Here is a 9,881-nt window from a genome sequence, read left to right on the forward strand (position 1 = left end):
TGGAGACCAAAACTGTACACAATACTCCAGGTGTGGTCTCACCATTGCCCTGTACAACTGCAGCAGAACCTCCCTGCTCCTATACTCAAATCCCCTCGCTATGAATGCCAACATACCATTCGCTTTCTTCACTGCCTGCTGCACCTGCATGCCTACTTTCAATGACTGGTGTACCACGACACCCAGGTCTCGTTGCATCTCCCATTTTCCTAATTGGCCACCATTCAGATATTAGTCTGCTTTCCTGTTCTTGCCACCAAAGTGGATAACCTCACATTTATCCACATTATACTGCATCTGCCATGCATTTGCCCACTCACCTAACCTATCCAAGTCACGTTGCAGCCTCCTAGCATCCTCCTCACAGCTAACACTGTCCCCCAGCTTCGTGTCATCCGCAAACTTGGAGATGTTGCATTCAATCCGCTCGTCCAAATCATTAATATATATTGTAAATAGCTGGGGTCCCAGCACTGAGCCTTGCGGTACCCCACTAGTCACTGCCTGCCATTCTGAAAAGGACCTGTTTATTCCTACTCTTTGCTTCCTGTCTGCCAGCCAGTTCTCTATCCACATCACTGTGTGCTTTAAGTTTATTCCCCACAGGCAGCATCTCTGGAGAGAAGGAATGGGTGATGTTTCAGGTCGAGACCCTTCTTCAGTGGCAGCAGCAGCTGCAGATGCTGGTTTAAACCGAAATTAGACACAAAATTATAAATTAAAATTAAAAAAAAGAAAAAATATATATATTTTTAATTTAAATTATTTTTTTTGTGTCTCTAATTTCGGTTTAAACCAGAATCTGCAGCTGCTGCCGCCACTGTGTCCAGGGGTGAGCCCCCAGGGGGGGGTGGGGGAAGAGCGCAGGGAGTGGGCTAGCAGCGGCACGTAGGGCCGAACGGCCGCGCAACCCGGGGGGGCCTGGGCGCATGCGCAGCGCCGTCCCTGCCCACAATGCCCCGCGCCCAACGGCGCTCCCTCACTCACTTCACTCATCGCCGCGGCAGCTGGACGCCGGTGAGTGACGTCAGCTCCGCCCACAGGCCGCGGGAAACCCACCGCGTCACCATGGAGACGGCCCCTCCCCCCCTCACTCCCAACCCACCCCTCCCACCCCCACCCCACTCCCACCCCCCCTCTCCCCCCCTCTCCCACCCCCTCCCCCCCTCACTCCCACCCTCTCCCCCCCCCCCCACTCCCACCCCCCTCACCCACCCCCCCCTCTCCCACCCCCACTCCCACCCACCCCCCTCTCCCACCCTCCCTCACTCCCACCCACCCCCCTCTCCCACCCTCCCTCACTCCCCCCTCCTCAATCCCACCCTCACTCCCACCCTCCCTCACTCCCACCCTCCCCCTCTCCCACCCACCCTCTCCACCCCCCTCACTCCCACCCTCCCCCCTCTCCACCCCCCTCTCCCACCCTCCCTCACTCCCACCCACCCCCCTCTCCCACCCCCCTCACTCCCACCCACCCCCCTCACTCCCACCCCCCTCACTCCCACCCCCCCTCTCCCACCCTCCCTCACTCCCCCCTCCTCAATCCCACCCTCACTCCCACCCTCCCCCTCTCCCACCCACCCTCTCCACCCCCCTCACTCCCACCCCCCTCACTCCCACCCTCCCCCCTCTCCACCCCCTCACTCCCACCCTCCCCCCTCTCCCACCCTCCCCCCTCACTCCCACCCCCCCTCTCTACCCCCTCCACCCTCACTCCCACCCCCCTCTCTCCCACCCCCCTCACTCCCACCCCCCTCACTCCCACCCTCCCCCCTCTCCACCCCCTCTCCCACCCTCCCCCTCACTCCCACCCCCCTCTCTCCCACCCCCCTCACTCCCACCCCCCTCTCTCCCACCCCCCTCTCCACCCCCTCACTCCCACCCCCTCTCCACCCCCCTCTCCCACCCCCCTCACTCCCACCCCCCCTCTCCACCCCCTCTCCCACCCTCCCCCTCACTCCCACCCCCCTCACTCCCACCCCCCTCACTCCCACCCCCCTCTCTCCCACCCCCCTCTCTCCCACCCCCCTCTCCACCCCCCTCACTCCCACCCCCCTCACTCCCACCCTCCCCCCTCACTCCTCACTCCCACCCTCCCCCCTCTCCACCCCCCCTCTCCCACCCCCCTCACTCCCACCCTCCCCCTCACTCCCACCCTCCCCCCTCACTCTCACCCTCACTCCCACCCTCCCCCTCACTCCCACCCCCCTCACTCCCACCCTCCCCCTCTCCCACCCTCCCCCCTCTCCACCCCCCTCACTCCCACCCTCCCCCTCCCCCTCTCCCACCCTCCCTCACTTCCACCCCCCCTCACTCCCACCCTCCCCCCCCTCATTCCCACCCTCACTCCCACCCTCCCTCCCTCACTCCCACCCTCCCCCCTCTCCCACCCTCCCCCCTCTCCCACCCTCCCCCTCTCCCACCCTCCCCCCTCTCCCACCCTCCCCCTCTCCACCCCCCTCACTCCCACCCTCCCCCTCTCCCACCCTCCCCCTCTCCCATCCTCCCTCACTCCCACCCTCCCCCTCTCCCATCCTCCCTCACTCCCACCCTCCCCCTCTCCACCCCCCTCACTCCCACCCTCTCCCACACTCCCCCTCTCCCACCGTCCCTCACTCCCACCCTCCCCCTCTCCACCCCCCTCACTCCCACCCTCCCCCTCTCCCCCTCTCCACCCCCCTCTCTCCCACCCTCCCCCCTCCCCACCCTCCCTCACTCCCACCCTCCCCCTCTCCCCCTCTCCACCCCCCCTCACTCCCACCCTCCCCCTCTCCCACCCTCCCCCTCTCCCACCCTTCCCCTCTCCCACCCCTCCCCTCTCCACCCCCCCCTCTCCACCCCTCCCCTCTCCACCCCCCCCCTCTCCACCCCCCCCTCCACACCCCCCCCTCTCCACCCCCCCCCCTCTCCACCCCCCCTCTCTCCACCCCCCTCTCTCCACCCCCCCCTCCACCCCCCCCTCTCTCCACCCCCCCTCTCCACCCCCCCCTCTCCACCCCCCCTCCACCCCCCCTCTCCACCCCCCCTCCCTCCCCCCCCTCACTCCCACCCCCCTCACTCCCACTCCCCCTCACTCCCACCCCCCCCTCTCCACCCCCCTCACTCCCACCCCCCCTCTCCCACCCCCCCTCTCCCACCCCCCCTCTCCCACCCCCCCTCTCCCACCCCCCTCACTCCCACCCCCCTCACTCCCTCCCCCCTCACTCCCACCCCCCCTCACCTCCACCCCCCTCCCCCCTCACACCCCCCTCCCCCCTCACACCCACCCCCCTCACTCCCACCCCCCCTCACTCCCACCCCCCCTCACTCCCACCCCCCCTCACTCCCACCCCCCCTCACTCCCACCCCCCCTCACTCCCACCCCCCCTCACTCCCACCCCCCCTCACTCCCACCCCCCCTCACTCCCACCCCCCCTCACTCCCACCCCTTCTAGAGTCAAAAGTCATTCATTGTCTTACGTACACATAATGGAGCAATTAAATTCTTACTTGCTGCAGCACAACAGGCCTGTAAATACAACACATACATAGAATATATAATAGTAAAAGGTACTCGATTAATAGAAGATAGACGCACGATGCTGGGGTAACTCAGTGGGTCAGGCAGCGTCTCTGGAGGTATTCAGGTTGTAGGCTGATTGGCTTCGGTATAATAGTGAATTGTCCCTGGTGTGTGGAGGAAAGTGTTAATGTGCGGGGATCGCTGGTCGGCGCGGACTCGGTGGGCTGAAGGGCCTGTTTCCGAGCTGTGTCTCTAAACTAAACTAAACTAAATAAGGAATAGGTGACATTTTGGGTTGTAAACCAGCATCTGCAGTTCCTTCAAACGCTCAATAAATTAATAACCATATAACTCGTTCAAGAATCCCAATGTCCTTGGTGCATGAAATGTGGACAAATACAAGTGTGCTTTTCCGTAAAAGTTATAAATACAGAGGAACTGCATAAAAATCAGACTAGTCATTTAGTTCTACCATTGGGACTATTTACATTCAGTTACTCACTGTGATTGTCACATTAGATATCTTGGAGAAAAATGAATCAAATATCTCCTTAACATTTCCTGTCAATTGAACAGATGATTTTTCCTTGGCTGTTATATCTATATTTTGTATTTTAGAGTGATTGTCACCACAATGGAGGCAACCAAGAAGGAGCAAGTGGTCTTTGCAACGCAGAAGTCTTTAAGGATGAACCGGAAGAAAGGTTTTTCGAAGTCTCGCTGCTTGCAGCTTGCTGCTGAAATCCTAGCTGTGGATTCCGGACTGAAGCCTTCTTTCTTGTTTGATTATTGTTCCTCAAATGCAGAGCAGATCCGGGTCTATGTCCAGGAGCTGTGGAATACTGGGCTTCTCTCTGAACAGCTACACATCCTCAGCATACAAGACAACACCTTCGTAACAAACTTAACCAGAACCATCAGACACTTGGAAAGAACACTGCAAGAAAACGGTGTTCCAGTCATTGATGTTTCGCTGCACAGGAACAGCCCACAACTCGCTGAGTCCTGGGTGGCAAAGCAAGTCGAGGCCCAGGTGGACATTATTTGGAAGCACCTGAAATCACAGGTAATTCACGCAGAGATGAGCACACCAGGTGTTGTTACTGCCAGTGAGATTTTCTCTCCCGAGTGGAATCTGTGTACTGTGTTTGGGTTTCTCCTGGGCTTCCCTGCTTCCTACTGGTTTGATGTTAACCAGAGTTTTGAGAACTGTCTCAGCATGACTCAACTTCGGGCTTTCTCTGTCTCTGCTTTTTGTCCCAGAATCACTGAAAACCTCGAGCATCGAATGTACTCGTTCAGTGTCCCGGAAATCCTTTATTTGGATTTACAGAGCACGGTGGAGACCTGGCAGAGGGATCTGCAATCAGACTTTAGCAAGCAGTCCTCTTTCTCTGATCTCTGCATCTCCACAGAGGTAGTCTGTCTGCCAGGGATTACCTTGTAAATATTCTGTACAACACTCGTCTTTAATTAAAAACAACTGCATGACAAAGCACAATCAAGGAAAATAACAGGTAAAGAGATATTAAGCTTGCTGTCGAAACTTGGTCATAGTCAAGTCAAGTCAAGTCAATTTTATTTGTATAGCACATTTAAACACAACCCACGTTGACCAAAGTGCTGTACATCAGTTCAGGTACTAATAAACGAACATACAATGGCACATAAACATAACAGCACATACATAAACAGTTCACAGCGCCCCCTCAGAGGGCCTCAAACGCTAGGGAGTAGAAATAGGTTTTGAGCCTGGACTTAAAGGAGTCGATGGAGGGGGCAGTTCTGATGGGGAGAGGGATGCTGTTCCACAGTCTAGGAGCTGCAACCGCAAAAGCGCGGTCACCCCTGAGCTTAAGCCTAGACCGCGGGATAGTGAGTAGCCCCATATCGGCTGACCTGAGGGACCTGGAGATAGAGTGGTGGGATAGAAGATTTTTGATATAAGGGGGGGCAAGCCCGTTTAGGGCTTTATATGTGATTAGGAGGAGCTTGAAGTTGATTCTGTACCTTACTGGGAGCCAGTGGAGAGAGGCCACGATCGGGGTGATGTGCTCCCTTTTACGGGTACGCGTCAGGAGTCTCGCTGCGGCGTTTTGGACCAGTTGCAGGCGGGACAGGGATGATTGGCTGATCCCAGTGTATAGGGAGTTGCAGTAGTCTAAGCGGGAGGAAATGAATGCATGAATGATTTTTTCAGTGTCGTCAGATTTGAGGAATGGTTTGATTTTCGCTATGGTACGAAGCTGGAAGAAGATGGCCTTTACCACAGCGTTGACTTGCCTGTCAAATTTTAATGCCGAGTCAAATATCATGCCGAGGATTTTGACATGCGGTTTGACTAGGCAGGATAGGCTTCCAAGACTGCCTGTTATCGATTTGATGGAGTCGGGGGGGGGGGGGGGGGGGGGGGCGAATAGGATGACCTCAGACTTGCTCTCATTTAATTGGAGGAAGTTCTGTGCCATCCAACATTTTATGTCCTCAAGGCAGTGTAAGAGGCTGTTTAAATTTGACTGGTTGTTGGGTTTCAGGGGGAGGTAAAGCTGAGTGTCATCGACATAGCAGTGGAAAGAAATGCTGTGCCTTTGAATGATTTGGCCAAGGGGGAGCATGTATAGAGAGAAGAGAATGGGGCCTAGGATGGAGCCTTGTGGAACTCCGCAGGAGAGGCTAGCTGGAGCAGAGGAATAACTGCCTATGTTGATGGAGAAACTCCTATCTTTGAGGTACGAAGCGAACCAGCTCAGGGCAGTGCCATCAATGCCAACCGCGTACCGGAGACGGTCAATAATGATGGTGTGGTCCACTGTATCGAACGCTGCGCTGAGGTCGAGAAGGAGCAGGATTGCACAGTCGCCGGTGTCGATGGCGAGAAGCAGGTCGTTGTGTACCTTCAACAAGGCAGACTCTGTGCTGTGGTGGGCTCTGAAACCTGACTGGAAACTTTCCAGGATGGTGTTTTGGTGTAGGTAAGGCATTAATTGATTTAGAATTGCCTTTTCAAGGACTTATGACAGGAATGGCAGTTTGGAAATGGGTCTGTAGTTGCTAGGCAAGGTGGGGTCTAGGTTAGGTTTTTTCAGTAGGGGCTGGACCACCGCGTGCTTGAAACAGGTTGGAACGGTGCCAGTGGCCAGAGAACTGTTGATAATAGAGAGGATGCTGGGACCGGCTATTGCAATGACATCCTTCAGAAGGGTAGTGGGGACAGCATCAAGGGGGCAGGTTGCAGGTTTCATGGCGGAGACAAGCTTTGCAAGGGAGGATAGAGTGACGGGTTGGAAATAGTCCAATTTAGATGAGCAGACCAGTGAGACAGCTAGGTCACGGGTGGGAGGGGAAATATTCATTCTAATGTTCTCGACTTTGCTGGTCGTATAGTCATAGAGTGATACAGTGTGGAAACAGGCCCTTCATAGAGTCACAGAGTGATACAGTGTGGAAACAGGCCCTTCATAGAGTCACAGAGTGATACAGTGTGGAAACAGGCCCTTCATAGTGTCACAGCGTGACACAGTGTGGAAACAGGCCCTTCATAGAGTCACAGAGTGATACAGTGTGGAAACAGGCCCGACAGCCCAACTTGCCCACACCGGCCAACAATGTCCCAGCTACACTAGTCCCACCTGCCTGCCCTTGGTCCATATCCCTCCAAACCTGTCCTATTCATGTACCTGTCTAACTTTCTTAAATGTTGGGATAGTCCCAGCCTCAACGACCTCCTCTGGCAACTCGTTCCATACACCCACCACCCTTTGTGTGATAAAGTGACCCCTCAGAAACCTATTTCAGGGTGTCATTACACCCATTGCACTATCAAGCAATAAGTGAATGGTTGCTTGTGTGAAAACTGCCTTTCAGGAAATCAAAGATACAGAGCACATAAAACAGTACAGCACAGGAACGGGCCCTTCAGCCCACAATGTTTGTGCCGTACATGATGTTAACCGCCAAGTTAAACCATTCTAATCTGCCTGCATATGATCCATATCCCTCAATTCCCTGCACTTCCACGTGCCTATCTAAAAGCCTCTTAAAGGTTGAACCTTTCCAGTTTTCTTTCTTCATCTCCTCTCCGGCAGCCGAGTGGTTATCTTCATACTTACAAAACTTACAGAATTCTTAAGGGGTTGGACAGGCTAGATGCTGGAAGATTGTTCCCGATGTTGGGGAAGTCCAGAACAAGGGGTCACAGTTTAAGGATAAGGGGGAAGTCTTTTAGGACCGAGATGAGAACGTTTTTTTTCACACAGAGAGTGGTGAATCTGTGGAATTCTCTGCCACAGAGGGTAGTTGAGGCCAGTTCATTGGCTATATTTAAGAGGGAGTTAGATGTGGCCCTTGTGGCTAAAGGGGTCAGGGGGTATGGAGAGAAGGCAGGTACGGGATACTGAGTTGGATGATCAGCCATGATCATATTGAATGGCGGTGCGTACAGGCTCGAAGGGCCGAATGGCCTACTCCTGCACCTATTTTCCATGTTTCTATGAAACATCCTCCATTCCTCCTCTCCTTCCTGCCTGTCTCACGGAGTTACTCCAACATTTTGTGTCCAGCATCGCAAAATACATTTTTATGAAATATTATAGAAACATAGAAAATAGGTGCAGGAGTAGGCCATTTGGCCCATCGAGCCAGCACCGACATCCAATATGATCATGGCTGATCATCCAAAATCAGTTCCTGCTTTCTCCCCATATTTCTTGATTCCGTTAGCCCTAAGAGCTAAATCTAACTCGCCCTTGAAAACATCCAGTGAATTGGCCTCCACTGCCTTCTGTGGCAGAGAATTCTGCAGATTCACAACTCTCTGGGTGATTATATAGACACCAGCCAGTATCTCAAAAATATTAATTTTATTTGCATCTTACAAAGAAACGTACAGGAAGTTTCAGTTGCCATTTTTAAAGTCAGTAAATGTTCATTGTGAATACTGTCACTGCTTTCCCTATTTTAACAGTGAACATAATCTAAAGGGCCGTGATCGTATTGTGAGTTTAATGATGTACTGTATTACATCACTACTTTACTAGAAAAAAGACTCAAAATGCTGTAGTAACTCAGCGGTTCAGGCAGCATCTTTGGATAGGTGACGTTTCACAGAGTGCTGGAGTAACTCAGCGGGTCAGGCAGTATCTGTGGAGAAAATGGATAGGTGACGTTTCACAGAGCGCTGGAGTAACTCAGCGGGTCAGGCAGCATCTGTGGAGAACATGGATAGGTGACGTTTCGGGTTGGGACCCTTCTTCAGACTCCAGCACGTTGTGTCTTTTATTGTATATTGAGTCACCCCAGCACTGTGTCTTTTTTTTTGTAAACCAGCACCTGCATTTCCTTCTTCAGATTCACTAGACACTGCGTTATAGAATTAGAGAGTTGTGCAGCACTCAACCAGGCCCTTCAGCCCACCATGTCCATGCCAACCCTTTTCCCATCTACACTGATCCAATTTTGCAGCATTAGGACCATATTGTTCTATAACTGCCTATTCACGTGTCTGACTAAATTACGTTAAATGTAGGGATAGTGTATCAGTGCAGCACCTCCTGTGGCAGTGTGTTGCACATACTAACCACCATGTAAAATAAAGCCCAGTCTCTCAGATCCCCTTTAAAGTCCCTTCCTCCTTCCTCTGGGCTGCTTTGTTTTTCACCTTCCTGCCATCGGAAAAAGATGTTGACTATCTGCCCTTCAGATGCCTGTCATCATCTGATATAATGTCACCTGGTCACCTCTCAGTGCCCTTCACCCACCCAGCCCATCCGAGTCACCCCACAACCAAAGTCCTCCAATATCGGCAACATCCTCTGCACTCTGTAGAAACAAGGAACTGCAAATGCTGATATACAACAAAAAAAAGACACAAAGTGCTGGAGTAACTCAGCGAGTCTGGCAGCAACTCTGGAGAACATGGATGGGCAACATGTTGTAGATGCTGGTTTAACCCAAAGATAGACACAAAATGCTGGAGTAATTCAGCGGTGCAGGCAGCATCTCTGGAGAGAAGGAATGGGTGACGTTTCGGGTCGAGACCCTTCTTTCAACTGCCAGACTTCAGACTGCAGTCCGAAGAAGGGTCTCGACCCGAAACGTCACCCATTCCTCCTCTCCAGAGATGCTGCCTGTCCCGCTGAGTTACTCCAGCTTTTTGTGTCTATCTATGGATAGGTGACATTTCAGGTCGGGGTCCCTTCTTCAGACTGTTGGTAGGGGGTGGGTGAAGAAAGGTGGGAGAGAGGACGGGCAGGACAAAGCATGGCAGGAGACACGGATGCAGGCAAGGTTTTTATTTGATAGGCAGATGGTTGGAACAAAAGCCAGAGGTAAAAACAGAAGGTGTGAGTCAGACCGATTGGAGAGTTGCAGATTGTGAAGC

The 9,881-nt window shown here is 53.5% G+C and overlaps 1 protein-coding gene across 2 annotated transcripts; it reads left to right on the forward strand.

Moving 5' to 3' along the window:
• The first annotated feature begins 972 nt into the window (after window positions 1-972).
• On the forward strand, window positions 973-4,978 carry c24h1orf74 (chromosome 24 C1orf74 homolog). Of its 2 annotated transcripts, none has more exons than XM_078420259.1 (2): window positions 973-1,017; window positions 4,121-4,978. In XM_078420259.1, the coding sequence occupies exon 2, from the start codon at window positions 4,137-4,139 to the stop codon at window positions 4,947-4,949; it is 813 nt and encodes a 270-aa protein (XP_078276385.1). In that variant the 5' UTR covers window positions 973-1,017; window positions 4,121-4,136; the 3' UTR covers window positions 4,950-4,978. The 2 variants fall into 2 exon arrangements, with proteins under 2 accessions (XP_078276385.1, XP_078276386.1); XM_078420260.1 differs by lacking the exon at window positions 973-1,017 and adding an exon at window positions 3,529-3,549.
• Window positions 4,979-9,881: the final 4,903 nt, after the last annotated feature.

The sequence above is a fragment of the Rhinoraja longicauda genome, chromosome 24, assembly GCF_053455715.1.
Source record: "Rhinoraja longicauda isolate Sanriku21f chromosome 24, sRhiLon1.1, whole genome shotgun sequence".
Lineage (NCBI taxonomy): Eukaryota > Metazoa > Chordata > Chondrichthyes > Rajiformes > Arhynchobatidae > Rhinoraja > Rhinoraja longicauda.